Source organism: Lutra lutra, chromosome 11, assembly GCF_902655055.1.
Source record: "Lutra lutra chromosome 11, mLutLut1.2, whole genome shotgun sequence".
Taxonomy (NCBI): Eukaryota; Metazoa; Chordata; class Mammalia; order Carnivora; family Mustelidae; genus Lutra; species Lutra lutra.
In genome coordinates, this window is record NC_062288.1 from 31994169 (window position 1) to 32013202 (window position 19034).

The 19034-nt window shown below is 34.1% G+C and overlaps 1 protein-coding gene across 7 annotated transcripts in view; it reads left to right on the plus strand.

Annotated features, from left to right (window-relative positions):
- RUNDC3B (RUN domain containing 3B) overlaps positions 1–19034 on the plus strand; it is a 143762-nt gene that overhangs the window by 69017 nt on the left and 55711 nt on the right. For all 7 annotated transcript variants that reach the window (XM_047694681.1, XM_047694679.1, XM_047694682.1 and 4 more), the window contains 3 exons: positions 1808–1893; positions 13387–13476; positions 16290–16370. In XM_047694681.1, the coding sequence (XP_047550637.1) occupies positions 1808–1893; positions 13387–13476; positions 16290–16370 (257 nt within the window). The remainder of the gene's footprint in view (positions 1–1807; positions 1894–13386; positions 13477–16289; positions 16371–19034) is intronic.

Genomic DNA, 19034 nt, shown 5'->3' on the forward strand with positions numbered 1-19034 from the left:
CTGACTGAGCCACCCAGGCACCCCGGGAAGATTAAATATCTTAATGTATCTTAAAACAGAGCCAAGCATATATTAATTACAGCCTTAAGAAGTGTTGACTACTATTTACTTATTTATTTGTTTATTAGTCGAAAACTTTCAGTGACAAAGAAATGAGTATTTGTGTCTCTGGAGGAAAAAAAAACAAACCTTAAGTGGTTCACCATTATCCAACTGATAAAAAAGTCTAAAATCTTAAACCTGGTTTTTCGACTTCCCCACTTGGTGGAGAACATGTTCCCCACGTGTTCGTTCCAGCCACATTTATATCTGTTTGTCTTCTGTTCTAGTGAAAGTTTTTTTTGTTGAAAGAAAAGAAACGTTAAAATTAGCACAGTGTATTATTACAGTGTAATAATGAATTCCATAAACATCCAAGGACAGGAAGTTAGGTGCAGCCCACTTTTGCATGGATTGAAATTAATAAATCAGGAAGCAGGACTTTCCCCACATTTCTTATCTAGCAACAGCATAGTCTCCTGTGTCTAACTTTCTCTGGAGAGCAACTCTCCCAGCTTCTGCTCTGGTGAAATCTTAGCCTTTTGATTCAAGCCACCACTGCCAGCTTCCTTGTCTTTCAAAGGAAATTTCAAGAGAGAAACTTGGGATTGCTGACCAATGGCTTGCTGCTTCCTTCCTGTTAGGCCAGCCACAGCTAATTGTAGGTTCCTCAAGGCTTACTCTGCAGAAACAATGGACTGAGCACTGTCGAGCTAAAAGGGGTTTTGAGCTTGATGGGCAAATTGACTGTCATGCTAATCACACCCTTATCATTCCTTTATTTCCCAACAATACTGCTGCTTCTAGTTGGTCAGGTTTTACCACTGTCTAGATTGACTGCTTTTTGATCCTTCCTATCCAGAAGTTTGGTGAATTCACTAGAGTTGGAGACAACTGTCATTGCAGTGTTTTGATTTTTCTATCTCATTAATCTTCATGGATTTTCTGGAGATTTGTGGAGGGCTGAGGGAAAATAAAAGTAATCAAATTTTAAAATTCTTCTTACAAATATGACTTCTTATATTCTTAAATTCTAAACAAAGAGTCCAGGAGAAATGCTTTGGATTACTAAAAAATAATTAACTGGTTACTCAACTATTGAATGATATTACTTCTTTCAAAAGTAAAATTACTCACGTTTAATCATAATTGTCTGTTTCTGTGATTTTCTGCTAGAATATGGTTCTGAGTAATTTTGCCATGTGTTTGTTTTTTTCTGGCTTAATATTCAGCAATAGTTTTTAGAATGTCCTGGGTGCAAACTCAGTAATTCATGATTTGGATGCATGATAAATAATGAAATTTGGTTATTAGTTATCTAAAACCTCCCTCTGGAAGGATAGGTGGGAAATTTTCTTAAACAAGTGGTATGACAGTAATTTTTTTTTTTTTTTAAAGAGAATAGACTGTTCATGTTTCATAAGGGGACTCATTTTAATTAGCATGTTGCTCTGGGCTAATAAGGTAGAGAGTTATGAAAAGAATTCTCTGACCCAATATTAATAGTTATGTCTCTTCAGAAGATAGAAGGTTAGTATTATATCCTGTATATCTCTGCATCCTGTATCTCTAGAGATATAACAGTATACTATATTGTAATCAAAATTTACGTGTTCTCATCTACTTAAATATTTTTTAAGCTTTATCAAATGTATTATTTGACTGGGTTCTTTACATATTAAAATGCTTATATTTTTGATGACACAGTGGGCAAATATTTTTTAATTTGTAATTTTTTTTCACATTTTATTCTTTTTCTTCCTTTTAGGGTAGAGCCTGGATCAGAGTAGCACTCATGGAAAAACATTTATCTGAATACATCTCCACAGCTCTGAGAGACTTCAAAACAACCAGGTTTAAATGTCCTTTTGATTTTAAAATATATATTTAAAACAGACACCTAAAGATTAGAAATAAAGATAGAATGAAGATTCATTCCTTTCTAAAGTCCTCAACTATTTTATTTCTTCCTTTTTGTCTTCTCAGGAAAATGCCATTCATCAGCTAAACATACATTTTTGGTTTATCTTTTCAGGCTTCACATTATGCCTAGAACATCTTTTCTCTGAATCATTTCTGTTTCTTACACTTTGAATACTTGAGATTTCATTCCACAGACTTTTCCCTGATCATTTAATCTGAAGGAAAATCTAACCATGAAATTCCTATAGCATTTTTACTCTTACCACATTTTATTTCTTTGTTTTAATTAATATATGTAACTAATGATCACTCAATTGTCTTTTAAGGGCATGCTATACCAGTGCTGTTTTTCTTAGGTTGTATTCAATGAAAAGATGACTATGCTGTGTCATGCGAAAAACAGGACTTAATCATTTTTTTTAGAGTGATAGAAAAAAGATTCATATTAGGACAACAGGCATTCCTATAAAGTCCTCTGTTGATAGCTTCTGTTAAGAAACCACTTTTCGGGGCACCTGGGTGGCTCAGTGGGTTAAAGCCTCTGCCTTCAGCTCAGGTTATGATCCCAGGACCCTGGGATCAAGCCCCACATCAGGCTCTCTGCTCAGCAGGGAGCCTGCCTCCCCCTCTCTCTCTGCCTGCCTCTCTGCCTACCTGTGATCTCTGTCAAATAAATAAATAAAAATCTTTAAAAAAAAAAAAAAAAGAGGGACGCCTGGGTGGCTCAGTTGGTTAAGCAGCTGCCTTCGGCTCAGGTCATGATCCCAGCATCCTGGGATCGAGTCCCACATCGGGCTCCTTGCTCATCGGGGAGCCTGCTTCTCCCTCTGCCTCTGCCTGCCATTCTGTCTGCCTGTGCTTGCTCTCTCTCCCTTCTCTCTCTGACAAATAAATAAATAAAATCTTTAAAAAAAAAAAAACACTTTTCTCTATTTCAGAAGTATTTGTAGATGAAAATATTCAATAATTTCAATACCTTAAACATGTACTGTTTAATACAATGGCCACTAATCACATGCCACTATGTTAATTAATATTCATTAAGAGTAGGTAAAATTACTAAATCACTTCTTCAGTTGCTATATCATATTTTAGGTGTTCAGTAGACATGTGCGCTAATGGTTACCAAATTGCACAGCACAGATGCATACCTTCTATTGGACCACACTGCCTTAGGTGCTGCTAAATTACCATACTGATTTCTACCTCCTAAAGCATATTTGTGAAAGAGAAGAAGAGGTTGACAACTATAAACCAGTTTTGATAGAGGAAATTAGGTTCACAGATAAAGAAATCATATATCTGGACTCTTAATTTCCATGTTCTGATACAATATTTGGCATCTTGGATTTTGAGAAAATCTGGGCATTTAGTATGGTACATTTTTTTGTTTTGTTTAGTTCTTTTATTTGTTTTTTTTTTCCCCAACTTGACTTAGATATAATTGATATACAGTGTAAGTTTAAGACGTCCATGTTGATTTGATATACTTATGTACTACAAAATGATTATTGCCATATCATTAACTAACACCTCTATCGTACCACATAATTATTTGATAGATACTTACTGAATTCTTGCATGGCAATATGATTGTTGGGGGATATTTCTAAAGATGGGCTGTGAAATCATGATTAATTATTAGATGTTTGAGATGAACTTCATGAAATGAAAAATTTATTTCTTCTTATTTATTATCACTAATAATTTAGTTTAATTATGAAAGATACTAAATATTAAGGCTATTAAGGCTTTGAAAATTAAAGTAGTATCAAAATCTCATAGACCAAACCTAAAAAAATCCTAAATTAATGAAATCAAAACCAAGGTTACAGAATAATCATCTCCTGTGCAATAACAGGGTTGCATTAAGGTTATGGTATTCTCCTGAGTAGAAATTTAAGCATTAATAATCTAGTTGTTACTCTTGTTTCTTAGACAGTTGGGTGGGGTAGAAATAATTCTTGAAAGGATTATTTTTAGAATGAGTTGTTCAAATATTTAAAGGGAAATACTTTTTGCCTTGTTCTGAAGTGTTAGCTATCCTTTTTGATAAAAAGGAAATGATTCAACTCTAAAAAGTCCATGAAGTAAAAATACTCTTGTAACAATATATAAGCATACATTATTCAAACAGAAACATGGCTTAGGAAATGTTTATACACACATACATGCAAATATATAATGTTTATACACACACACACACACACACACACACACACACACACACACGTAGTATTTCATTGTGAATATAATGGCTCTAATTCCCAAGAAAGGAAGTAAGGAGTTATTTTAGATTTCTCATCTTGGAAGTTAACTGAAAAACACACTTGCAAAGTCTTCCTTTTTTTGTTTTAAACTATTTATACTGTTTTTTTGTTTTGTTTTGTTTTGCTTTGTTTTTACTGAAATCAAACCAAAGAAACTTAATTTGTAAGTAAACTTAATTGTGAACCTCTAGCCAAAGCATATCTATTATTTGGAAGATTAAGTTTGTAAATATAAGCAAACTTTTGGAAAGAATAGTTAAACCTGACCTTTTGTCTGAATGCTGATATAAGTGCTTGTAGAACAATGAGAATGATCTCTGATCCTTTAGGAATCTTGAGAATTTCTGAGTCAAGTGATTTCTTCTTGTTCTACTCTTCAATGAGAATGAGTAATGACGTTCTGTAAAATGGTGATACAAGTGTTTACCCCAGTACCGAAGGAGGAGCTACATGAGCTAAGACAGGCAAGCTTGAGAATATTAATCAGTGAAAATCCAAGGATAAGAATGGGTGGAGGAAGTATGGGGATGAGAAATACAGTAAATCCACTGGTAGGAGTATGTCATGTGGCTCCATAGTGTTAGAGAAATTCAGGTGTTTTTTGTTTTTGTTTTTGTTTTTCCCTAAGGTGGAGAATATCTTAGTGAGCAATTGAAAACAGTGCTTGCAGAGTTTCATGGTTTAGGGATTGAGATGTTACTGAGAAATAGCCAGAGGTGGGAGGTTGGCAGACTTGAGATTAGAATCCAAGCCTAAAAAAAAAGAAAAAAAAAAAAAAAAAGAAAACCAGTTGGGGAATTGTTTTGGTAGTTTACTGGGAAGACTGAGAAGTAGACAGGTAATTAAAGAATTAAAGTAGATGAGAGAGAAACTGAATTAATTCGCTTCAAGTTTTAATTTCTCCCATCTATAGACTGAAAAATAATAGTTTCTTAAGCTAAGAAACACAAATGTGACAATTGAAACAAGATTGAAAACATTCTGATAAGAATTTGAAATAGCAAATATGGAAAATATAAAGTAGAGATAAAATTAGTTTTATGGAGACCTGTTTATTACTTTACAGTTGTACCACAGTACTTAATTTAAAATGACAAAAGTTGTGTTCAGAAGAAATATCAATTTCTTGGTATTTAGTAGGACTAAGAGAAGGAAGGAGGAAAGTATAAAGTAAAACTTCAAAAATTACTGAGCTTTCACAAAGTGAAAATGGAGTTGATAAATATTTTCACACTTATAGAAAAGTAGATAGTGAGCAATTAACATATCTTTCAAGAGCTAAAAAGCACTTTTGAAATCTGAATCTGTTTAAAAGTTTTACATTATTAAGATGAAAAACATTAATTAAAGTTGCTTGTATACTGCTGCCTCATAGCATATACAAAAATTACTGAAAATGGATCAGACTTACTTGGAAAACTCTTAGAAGAAAACATAAATGTAAATCTTCATGACCTTGGATTAAGAATAGTTTCCTGGATGTACAAGCCACAAAAGAAAAAAATAGATAAATGGACATAATCAAATTTTACCTTTGTGCTTTGAAGAATATAATATCATCAAGAAAGTGAAAAGATGACCCAAAGACTGAGAGAAAAGTTTTGCAAAAAATTTTTTTGCTTATGTCTGCTAAGGGACTTCTATCTAGAATATATATAAAGAACTCTTGAAACGTATAAATAAAAAAAAATTTTTAAATGGGCAAAGAATCTGAATAGACATTTTTCCAAAGAAAATATACAGATGACCGATAAACACCAAAAAGATGCTCACTATTGGGAACCCTGGGTGGCTCAGTTGATTAAGCATCTGCCTTCGGCTCAAGTCAAGTCAAGGATCCTGGGGTCCTGGGATCGAGTCCCACATTGGGCTCCTTGCTTGGCAGGGAGCCTTCTTCTCCCTCTGCCTCTGCCTGCCACTCTGCCTGCTTGTGCTCTCTCTCTCTCTCTGACAAATAAATAAATAAAATCTTTTAAAAAAAAAAGATATCAGTATCATTAACCATCAGAAAACTGCAAATCAAAACCACAATGCAAAAAAACAAAAAACCCACAATGCAATAGTACTGCACACCCACCAGGATGGCTGAAATCAAAAGAACACATAATAACAAATATTGGCAAGGACCTAGAAAAATTGAAACCCTCATACTTTGACAGTAGAAAAGCAGAATGATGCAGGCCCTTTGAAAAACAGTCTGACAGTTCCTCAAAAGGTTAAACATAGATGTATCATATGACCTTGCATGTGACTCCTATATATGTGTGTGTATATATTTCCAAGAGAATTGAAAATGTGTTCACAAAAAGTGTCTCTACAGATATTTATAGTAGCATTATTCATAATAGCCAAAAAGTGGAAACAACCTAAATGTCTCATCAACTGATGAATGAATGAATAAATAATGTATATTCCATGCAGTGGAATGATCTTCAGCCATATAAAGAAATGAAGTGCTTCTTCCTGTACTGGTACTTGCTTGTGTACTCATTCACTGTGGATGACCTGGTACCTCCTTTGTGAAGTGGCAGCTAAGGAGACTCCAAAATTCTCCATGGTGGATGAAAAGCCCAAAGGAGAAGTCAAGACTGAGAAAAATAATCATAGTAATGTTCACGTGGTTCTGTGGGGGCAGTGTAAGATTTAAGCATATAACACTAAACAAACTAAGGAAAACCTCTGTGAACACAGGGTTTGTCTCTGAGGCAGATCAGAGTCCCATTTGAAAGGCAGCCAATCAGTGAAGCAGACATACCCGCACAGTTAGAAATGAGAATGAAGGATAAAATTGATGCGTTCCAGCAGTAGACAGAAAGTGTCTACTAAAGAAGGAACTTGTTATTTGATTCCAGAACTCTCTTCCTACAGACCAAGAATACATTCTCTGTTCAAAACAAAAGAAACACAGTTTTGTTCCACCACATCCTGACTACTACATGATCTTCTTTTTCATTTTCCTCTTTCCCATTTCTTTACTGTACGTAAAGTCACTGGCACATTTGCACCAGCATATTGCACTTTTTGGGTACTAAAATATCCAGTGGTGTATTTTGATTGACATCAAATCGAGATGGGATGGGGAAAAATAATGACTGTGAAAATACTCTATTCTCTGTGCTCATGGTCATTCAACTCTTTATATTCTAGCAACTTACTTTGTTTTCACTGTTTAACCATAAAAAAAAGAACATGAAAATTTTATGTTTTCCATAAAACATAAGAGGGCTTCCAGTTTGCCCTCTTCCACTAGCCATATATCTTCCAGCCAATCTTATTAAAAGTTAAAAAGTTTGTGTCAGTTCCCACTTAAGAAGCATTAAAATTGTTTCTCTTCATATACATTTCCTGGAGTCAAATCCTCCATACCTTGTTTGGAGAATTTTAATATTTTTCATTTATTAGTATAAAATCAAGGACGGTTTTATAACATTTTTGTACATAGATGTTAAATGTAGAGTAATCTGTCTTTAGAGAGGATTTAATTAGTCTATAATAGATGAATCCTAGATAGTTTTCCCTTTGTCAAGCATCTTGTCTAAATAAACTTCTTATTTAAAAAAAAAAGAAGTATTGATAAAAGCTATGACATGAATAAACTTTGAAAACATTTTATGGTCCAAGAGCCCTGCAAACAGTAATTCCTGGAAACAAGTAGGAAAAACCTGAAGGATATATTTGATGTTATTCTGTTGTACAAGTAAGAATAATCTTCTTGGTCATGCATGTAGACCATGTGACCTGAGAGTAACAAGCATTCTGAGTGCCCTTTAAAAATTGCTGTGTACAGATAACTAGATATTTCATTAGCATAATAATGTAAGACTTCCTTTCCATTAGAATATTGAACTTATCATAAATGAATGCTCTTATTCTTAGCATCAAACATACTGGAAGCATATACTTTTGGTTCTTTTTTGTTATGTTGGAATGTCTCTTCTCCTGTCAAAGGGCCACCTTCTTCTGGATCCTATCCCCATTCACCTCTTCCATTACTTACCAACTTTCTCTATTCTCATTCTTAATCTCTTTCCCACTGTTGGATCATTCACATATAAACAGATGGTGCTATCTCCTACCTTGAAAAGAAAAACTTCTCCCTTGAACTTCTATTTCCTTCTGCTCATTTCCATGTTCAGCTTCATCACCTCACTTCTCAAAAAATGTTTATACATACTGTCTCATTTCCTTACCTTAGAGTCACCCTTGTATTCACTCTTGGGCAGTGTCTTTCCCTCACCACTTCACAAAGGATAATTTTTAAAAGGATGCCAATAATATACAAGCTACCAAATGGATATATCTCTTGTCCATTCATGACACCATTGCTCAGCTAAAACAAACAGTTAAATACTAACTCTTTATTGAAAAACCTGTGTCTTTAACTTATGTAATGTTCCATGGCATTTCCTTCTCCTTCTGTAATTGCCCTTTTGACTCTGTCTCTGTCTCTCTTTTTGACTTCTTTTCCTCTTTACAACTTTGAAATGTCAGTATTCTCCTGGCTCAGCCCTGCATTGTGTGATCTTTATTCTCCATTCATTTTCCTTTCTGTCTGTCTTCATAGAGTTTTTAGAATTAGTCTAAATACCACCTGTATGATCATGACTCCACGTTTAAATTGCTATGTAAATAGTTCGGATATCTTGATTTTTTTCCTTCTAGCCTTTACCTCTTTCTTAGCAAATGGTTTCACAACTTACCTACATGTTTGATCAAGTCAGAGCCTAAAATTCATATTTTATTTCTCTTCATCCCTCATTCTCTGTAATCATTCCTAATTAGCATGTCTTGTCAGTCCTCTCTCCAAAAATCTATCTTGGTCTATTTCTTTAATCTCCATGATTGCTAGAGTAATAGTACCTCATTTATCTCTTGTCTATACTCCCCTATTGTTGTTCTAAGTGAGCTTCCAGTTTGCCCTCTTCCACTAGCCATATATCTTCCAGCCAATCTTATTAAAAGTTAAAAAGTTTGTGTCAGTTCCCACTTAAGAAGCATTAAAATTGTTTCTCTTCATATACATTTCCTGGAGTCAAATCCTCGCTTTACCACTTGATAGCTATAGAACCTTAGACAACTGCTTAATTCCTCTCTGGTATAATATGTGCTAGTAAAGTTAAAGTGGATAATTCATATAAAGTATTTGTAAGTGTGATTGACTCTCAATAAACATTCACATTTACGATTATTTTTATATGGTCTACAGAGCCCTGTGTGATCAGACTTCTGTGGGCTTAAGATCTCAAGCTAAACACCGAAGAATGTCTCTCCTAATAGTGATTTTCTTCAGAGTTGAGTTCTCCTTCAGGTTTTCTCTACCTCAACCACTTGCTTATTTGCTTTATACTACTTATCATCAACTCTAATTATGTTTTTCTTTTGTTTGTTGCCTGTCCCCTCCCGTAGACAGGAAGCTCCATGGAGAGGGACCATGCTTAGGGTGTTCACCATTTAACTTTAGTACCTAGCACACAGTTCTTGCCCCATAGTAGGAATTTATTATATATTTGTTGATAAAATCATTAATGAATCTCACATTCTTAGCAAGATCTTTGGAGATTTACCTCTGGTCAGTTTTTCATTCTGATTCAGTTGGACTTTGAATGAAATACAACATTTATTTATAATGCTATAATCTATTTTTCATGTCATGAGGGAGACTTTTCTAAACTCCTCCCTTAAAATTTCATGTGTAGAAACTAAATTGGGCAAGGGAACAAGATTGTGATAATGGAATTTTTTTGGTTCATAACATAGCATTTCTCATATTTTAATACTGCATTTTCAGTATGTAGAATAATTTCAGCTCTCAAAAAGGGAAAATTTGAAGCATGATATTATATAGTACTGATATGATCTACACTGGTGTTTCACCTTGGATGCCATCCAAAGGGTATTTGTTCCTGAAGTACCTGAAAGGCCTTCAAATACTCTTACAGAATGAATACTAAAGATAGCATTATATAGAGCTATATTTCAATTAGAGTTGAATTATATATGATAAGAGAAAAAAAAGCTATTATTATTAGGTTGTTATTTTAATGTTTTCCTGGTTTCAAATATTTTTCTACTCAACAGACAAATAAATGGAAGGAGTATACCTAATAAAAAGAGGAAGTTTTTCTTCCTGATCACAGTAATATCAAGAGTTGCTCATAATTTTTCTTTGCTTCTAACATGCAAAACTTCTTTAGAGATACAATCCAGTGTATAAAGCTTTAAATAGAAGTTTTATATATCTTTTTTACCTTTCATTTTCAGTGTTTATAATGCATTTGGCAATTCAGTTTACTGTTTTGGTTAGATCCTTCTCATATAATTATTTTCTTTAGAACAAAAAATATTTTCAACTAGAGAAAGGGAATTTTTAGTGTATACCTTATTATTACTGAATTCAGTCATCTTAGGGTTGACCTTTGTCTCATTTGTCACATAACTGGTTATATAAGCAAACTTTATTAATGTTCCAGTTTCTCAACAAGATAAAATGCAGAGTTTTAAAGTTTATAGGTTTTTTTTAAGTCTTTGAAAATGTTGATGACAAGAATCAGACTTTCATTCAAAATTGTTGATATGTTGATTTAAGAGAATAAAAATTAATTTTCTTAATAGCGTCTGATTCTTTAATACATGTGAATGATGTCTTTGATTAAATGATAATAATATCTTCTTCAGATCACTTCATTATTCTTATGAATACTGACTTAAGTTACTTTTAAAAAGTTATCTCAAACTTAGAAGTGTATTTTCTGAAAAATACTTTTTCTTAGCCCACTCTAACAATGGAGATGTCCAGCATACAAGAAACAATTCATTTGTGGGATTTTTTTTTTAAGGAGAGAGAGAAAGTGTGCATGCCAGCATGAGGACGAATGCAGGTGGGGGGAGGGTAGGGCAGAGGGAGAGAGAGAGAGAGAATCCCAAGCAGGCTTCATGCCCAGAAGCATGCTGCCCTATGCTGGGCTCCATCTCATAACCCTGAGATCATGATCTGAGCTGAAATCAAGAGTTAGGTACTTAACCAGCTGGGCCATCCAGGCACCCCTGGACAACTCTTTAGCTAGCACTTCCTCTTCCATTTTTTCTCCCATGCCCTTTATTTCAGTTAAGACTCTTACAATAAATGAGATCTGTACAACATTACACTTCAGGTATGATTTTATTTGAGTGGAATTATTTCACATGTAACAAGTGTTTCACTTATATTGTTTAACCTCAAAAATTATTAGTAAAACTAAAACCAAAAAAATTCATCAAAACAATATTATATACACATATGTAAGATCTTTAGACTAAGAAATCTCTAAAATTGGTTAGATTTGTGTGTGCATTTGATATTCTTCTACAGTCCCTAAATCAATTTTGACATTAGGAAGCAAGCAGAAATTGTTTTTATCTGATTTTTAGAATGTACTTTTAAAACATGGTGGACTAAACATGGAGAAAAAAAAAGTAGACCTTTTCTTATATAGAGAAATACTTGGAATGATGGGTGATTCCCAGTATCAAAGACTGGACTTTTTTCTAAGCCACGTATCCTGTAGAATTTGGGGATCTAGAGCCATTATAATCATAGTTCTTCTAGGAGTGAAAATGCTCTTTCAACAGCCAGTTTAGCTATTGGGACAGTGACAGAATCTCAGGTATATAGATTTATTTAAATATCTTTGTGTTTTGTGGAATATCTTAGTTAAATATATAGAAATTCCTTCCATGTATTTTATTAATCTTTGTCAGACTGAAAGTTTTTAGTTTTTCTCTTTTTTGTATAAGTCAATAAAAACAGTTCCCATATTTCCAAGGAAACAGAAGGCATCTATTCCAAGCTAGACTTCCCACAGTATTTATTTGTAGCCTTATATCTGACAGCAGGTAGAATAGTGGTCTCTTATTTTCCTTTGTACTTCTTATTCATTTAAAATTCCTTATGAACTATAACATAGGTTAAATTCTCTTTAAATATTTTTTATAGTGGTATGGGGTTTTTTTTTGCTTTGAATTTTTTTATTGTGCTATGGTATTGTTTAATGGAAATATATAGAACTTAAAGTTAGAAGAATTAGGTTTCTTCCCTAAGTAATTTATCTGCATGTGCTTGGGCAAATTGTTTTAACCTAATTCTTAACTTTTCTTGATGATAAATTTGAAACTAATGATAGCTGTTTCCACCTTTGCTTAATGGGGTTTTTGAGCAAGTATCAAATGATGATAGTGTTTATAAGAGTATTTTTAAACTGTGAGTTATGTAAAATTGGCAGTGGGATTATGAGCATATTAAAATCTTTTTTTGCCATAAAGAGTAAGACAAATTTCATTTACTAAAATGTTTTCCTTTAATTAGTGGGGTCTTACAGAGTGGCATCCACTGTCTATATCTAATATAAATAGATATAACAATTAAATGATTCCTGCTTACTGAACGTAAACTAGCTTTTGCGCAGTATTAAGGAAAGTAAATACAGTGATCTTACATTCTTTTGTGGAAAAATACCTTTTGGCTCCTATCATGATATTTTCTCAAAATATTTAAGTATATTAACATAAAAATTTTATTATTTTAACAACTAGCAATAACTGAAACAAAGCTTTATAGGAATTAACACTGATAGATTCATATTCATATTTTTAAGAGATAATTAACACTTCTTTTTCATTCACAGTCACCCTGCTAGCCCATTAGCATTGTAGTGCTAAAGGTTAGCATGAATTACAAGTGATCACATCTTTCTTGTTCTTCATTTAATTAATAACCCTTGGAATTACATAAAAAATAATGTGTGTTTGTGTTTGTTCAGTGTATTCCACAAAAGTCTACATAGTTTCAAAAAGAGAGCAGTATAAATGGCTGTGAATTTGCCACCTTTCAAATTACATTCATATTGCTTCCCTATTAGGGAAAAGTTGTAGACAATCTTGGCCCATTGAAAGTCACTTTAGGGATTTTAAGAGAAGTGGAAATGCTTAGAATTTTTTTTGTTGTTGTTGTTATGCTGGCATTTTTCCCCCTAAGTATCTACAAGAATTGGGTGATTCAGATAGTTTTTATTTTGATAATTAAAATTTAGTTCTTTGTACTTTAGCTTGGTCTCTAATTTCTATAGACGAAACTTCAGTGTGCTTTTAATATTTATGTATTTACCCATTTCATTTTTAGGCGATTTTATGAAGATGGAGCAATTGTCTTAGGTGAGGAAGCAAATATGCTTGCTGGCATGCTGCTTGGACTAAATGCTATTGATTTCAGGTACTTAATCTAAATGTATTCAGTTTTTAAGTTATTGGACGTCATAATAGTTTCTACTTAGGTTTTTTTTCTTGGTTTGCTACTAAGTAGAGCACACAGCTGGATATTGATATTTAACTCGTGTTCATGTTCCTATCCAGCTACATCAGCTTTCTGACTGGGTTTGCTCTAAGAAGACTCTCAGGTTAAGGAGTTAACTGACATGTTTGCTTACTAGCTTGGGCAAAACAATCCTAGACGGCATTTCCCCATCAGAAAAATTATATACCCTGGTAGCACTGGAGGAAATTTTTGGATCTTATCTCTTAGTATTTTTTTAGCTACTGCTTTAAAATAAAAAAGGATGAACTAAAAGTAGATTCAAAGCATGAAAGATTTTCATTACCTCATGTATTGAAATAAAAAAGATCCTGGCATATCTCGGGTATCTTATGTTTGTATTATGAATCTAGACCATCAAAAAAATTGTTCATATTTGCTTTTGTTATTATCAACATGATGAATTGATTTCAGACTAAGATTGTAATTACTAAAAATGTAAATGTAAGTTTTTCATAGATTTATGGGAATATCTTTTTGCATTTCTTTAGCTGATCCAAGATTTTACGTTATGCTAAAAGTAAAAGGTTTGTTTATAACAAGAACTCAAACATAAGAATGATGGAAATATTATAATTCTTTTGAAAAATATCACTTAAAAATTCAAGAATATCAACAAAATAAGTATAACACTTAAATGAAAATCTTCTCTTAATCTTGAATCAGAAAATAATGCTGTTCATTTCCACTGACATTACTGTTTTTTAGTAAATCACTTCCTTTTCAAAATACTTTCATTTTGTCAGTATAATTTTCCCCTATTTATGATTTAATAAAGCATATTCAGTTATTAGGTTAATTGTTCAGAATATGAGCATGATAGATGCGATATAGAGCTTTTTTTTTATCCTAAATGTGTTTCTTTTTCACCTGTCATGCTGCTGAAAGCAAATCTCTTAAAGATACATTAGTAATAGTATTGTAAAGGAAGGAAAGCTCTTATAAAGTGAGGCCACTTCTGTTCACTCCTCATTCAAGTATGAAAAAGTACATACATGCCCTTGATATTAACATATTAGAATGGTATTTCAACAAGCAAACTTACCAAAGAAACCAGAAGGTGGGAATTCATAGATGAATTTGTTTTTTTAAAAGATCAACCTATATCTTATAATTATTCTTATTAATGTTCCCAGAAGATGTACTTTTTTCTTCCCATAAGAGTAATAAAACTAAACGCCTTTTTAAAAAATTGTTATTATCCAATTGGATATATCATCATACAAAACAAAGATGACTAGTTTGGGAGACCAAGAGATCTAGAGTTTCTTTACTGGCTTTGAGACTCCCAGTATGACTTTGGGCAAATCTCAACCTTTCCTGTTGCCATGACCTCAAAAAGGATTGACTGAAGATTAAAGGGGTTTTACAGTGAGATACCAACTCACACCAGTCAGAGTGGCTGAAATTAACAAGTCAGGAAACGACAGGTGTTGGCGAGGATGCGGAGAAAGGGGAACCCTCCTACACTGTTGGTGGGAATGCAAGCTGGTGCAGCCACTCTGGAAAACAACATGGAGGTTCCTCAAAAAGATGAAAATAGAGCTACCCTATGACCCAGCAATTGCACTACTAGGTATTTACCCTAAAGATACAAAGGCGGTGATCCAAAGGAACACAAGCACCCGAATGTTTATAGCAGCAATGTCCACAATAGCCAAACTATGGAAAGAGCCCAGATGTCCATCAACAGATGAATGGATAAAGACGACGTGGTACACACACACACACACACACACACACACACACACACACTCACACACTCACACACGGAATACTGTGCAGCCATCAAAAATACCCCAAATCTTGCCATTTGCAACAATGTGGATGGAACTAGAGGGTATTATGTTAAGCGAGATAAGTCAGAGAAAAACAATTATCATATGATCTCACTGATTTGAGGAATTTGAGAAACAAGACATAGGATCATAAGGGGAAGGGAGGGAAAAATGAAGCAATATGAAACCAAAGGGGGAGACAAACCATAAGAGCCTCTTAATCTCAGGAAACAGGGTTGCTGGAGCGGTCGAGGGGGTTGGAGGGATGGGTAGCTCAGTGATTAATATTACAGTGGTTGGGGGTATGTGAATTGTGTAAGACTGATGAATCACATATCTGTAACCCTGAAACAAATAATACATTATGTTAACTTTTTTAAAAGGGAAAAAAATAAAAATACTGGAAAATAAAGAATAATTAAAAAAAGATTAAAGGAGTTTTTTTGTTGTTGTTGGTTTTTTTTAGCATTCTTTTTAGGTCTAACATCCAAGCCCTTTCACCTATTCAGATAGTTTAGAAAACTTTCATTTTTCCAATTAGACCTTTTGAAGAGTTAGTTGGTGTCACATTAGAGTTTGTATAAAATGTGAAAAGTCTTCATTTGGAAATCCTCTAATGATGTCTTAAAATCCAGTGAAAACCAAGGTAGTGTCCAATAAATAATGTTTGAACAAATTTCTCAGAAAGTTTTTCTTTGGCATGATATATTTATATTAAAGTCTATTAACTTGTGCAATCCTTTGTCATTGGTAGTGAACGTAGAGTATCTTTATTAAGATGTTTATTTGTAACAGGTAACTTATGAATTAAATATAAATTAAAAAATTTACCTGCAATTTGATGAAACACATGTCTTTAACAAGAGATTGTTTATAATACTTAACATTAATTTAAAAGTTAATGTATTATGACATATTTATTGTCTCTTGTCTTAGCTTCTGCCTCAAGGGAGAAGGATTGGATGGAAACTTTCCTGCCGTAATAGATTACACACCATATTTGAAATTTACCCAAAGGTATTTGACATTTTGAAATATGTTGTTGAAATCTTAATTTATAGTTGAATATCTTGTGTAATATATTGATTAAAATTGCTTTTTGAGGGGGGTACTTGGGTTGCTCAGAGGGTTAAGCCTCTGCCTTTAGCTCAGGTCATGATCTCTGGGTCCTGCGATCAAGCCCCATATAGGGCTCTCCGCTCAGTGGGGAGCCTGCTTCCCCCCCACCCTGCCTGCCTCTCTGCCTACTTGTGATCTCTCTCTATATATATCTGTGTCAAATAAATAAATAAAGTATTTTAAAAAATAAATATAATTGCTTTTTTTTGTAATATTACTTTCTTTAAATTTTTTTTTAAGATTTTATTTATTATTTGACAGACAGTGAGAGTGGGAACACAAGCAGGGGGAGTGGGAGAGGGAGAAGCAGGCTTCCTGCTAAGCAAGGACCCCAATGTGGGGCTTGATCCCAGGACCCTGGGATCATGACCTGAGCCAAAGGCAGACACTTAACGACTGAGCCATCCAAGCCCCCCAACGTTTTTTTAAATTTAAATTCAATTAGCCAACATAAAGTACATCATTAGTTTTTGGTGTAGTGTTCAATGATTCATTAGTTGGAGGGTACGTGGTACGATGAGAACTGGGTGTTATATGCAAGTAATACTACTTTTGATTCTGCTTTGCATAATTATTTTAAGTGTTGGATCTTCTGCATGTTCGAACTTTGTAGATGTGATATATCAGTGAAGTGATGCTAGCTCAGTGCTTCGAGATGATTGTTGGAGTTTAAAACATTGATAAGGCAGGGACGCCTGGGTGGCTCAGTTGGTTAAGTGGCTGCCTTCCGCTCAGGTCATGGTCCCAGCATCCTGGGATTGAGTTCCATATCGGGCTCCTTGCTCAGCAGGAAGCCTGTTTCTCCCTCTGCCTGCCACTCTGTCTGCCTGTGCTCACTCTCTCTGACCAAAAAAAAAAAAAAAGAAAGTTAAAGAACATTGATAAGGCATAGGCTTTTTTATTTTAGCATTGATTTTCTTTTTATTTCTTTTTTTCTTTTTCTTTTTTGTTTTTAATTTTTTTAAATTGTGTTATGTTAGTCACCATACAATATACCTCATTAGTTTTTGATGTCGTGTTCCAAGATTCATTGTTTACATATAACACCCAGTTCTCCATGCACTGTGTACCCTCCTTAATACCCATCACCAGGCTCACCCATCCTCTCACCCCTCTCCCCTCTAAAACCTTCAGTTTATTTCTGAGTCCACAGTCCCTTTTGGTTATTCTTTCCCCTCCAATTCCCTCCCCCTTCACTTTTTCTTTCCTTCTCCTAATGTCCTCCATTAATGTCCTCCATGTTCCTTATGTTCCACAAGTAAGTAAAACCATATGATAATTGACTTTCCCTGCTTGACTTATTTCACTCAGCATAATCTTTTCCAGTCCCATCCATGCTGATGCAAAAGTTGGGTATTCATCATTTCTGATGGCTGAGTAATATTCCATTGTATATATGGACCACATCTTCTTTACCCATTCATCTGTTGAAGGACTTTCATCTGTTGACTTTTTCCACAGTTGGGCTATTGTGGACATTGCTGCTATGAACATTGGGGTACATATGGTCTTTCTTTTCACTCCATCTGTATCTTCAGGGTAAATACCCAGTAGTGCAATTGTCAGGTCATAGGGTAACTCTATTTTTAATTTTTTGAGGAATCACCACACCGTTCTCCAAAGTGGCTGCACCAACTTGCATTCCCACCAACAGTATAAGAGGGTTCCCCTTTCTCCACATCCTCTCCAACATTTGTTGTTTCTTGCCTTATTAATTTTTGCCATTCTAACTGGTGTAAGGTGGTATCTCAATGTGGTTTTGATTTTAATTTCCCTGATGGTTAATGATGATGAACATTTTTTCATGTATCTGATAGCCACTTGTATATCTTCATTAGAGAAGTGCCTGTTCATGTCTTCTGTCCATTCTTTACTTGATTATCTGTTTTTTGGGTGTTGAGTTTGAGAATTTCTTTATAGATCTTGGCTATCAGCCCTTTGTCTGTAGTGTCATTTGCAAATATCTTTTCCATTCCGTGGGTTGCCTCTTTGGTTTGTTGACAGTTTTCCTTTGCTGTGCAGAAGCTTTTGATCTTGGTGAAGTCCCAAAAGTTCATTTTTGCTTTTGTTTCTTTTGCCTTTTGAGACATGTCTTGAAAGAAGTTGCTGTGGCCGATGTCAAAGAGGTTACTGCCTATGTTCTCCTATAGAATTTTGATGGATTCCTGTCTCACATTGAGGTCTTTCATCCATGTTGAGTTTATTTTTATGTATGGTGTAAGAGAATGGTCCAGTTTCATTCTTCTGTACATAGCTGTCCAATTTTCCCAGCACCATTTATTGAAGAAACTGTCTTTTTTCCACTGGATGTTTTTTCCTGCTTTGCCAAAGATTGTTTAGATTGCCAAAGATTGATAGAGTTGAGGGTCCATATCTGCTGTCTCTATTCTGTTCCATTGGTCTATGTATCTGTTTTTGTGCCAGTACCATGCTGTCTTGGTGATCACAGCTTTGTAATAAAGCTTGAAATGAGGCAATGTGAAACCCCCAGCTTTGTTTTTCTTTTTCAGCATTTCCTTGGTGATTCAGGGTCTTTTCTGGTTCCATACAAATTTTAGGATT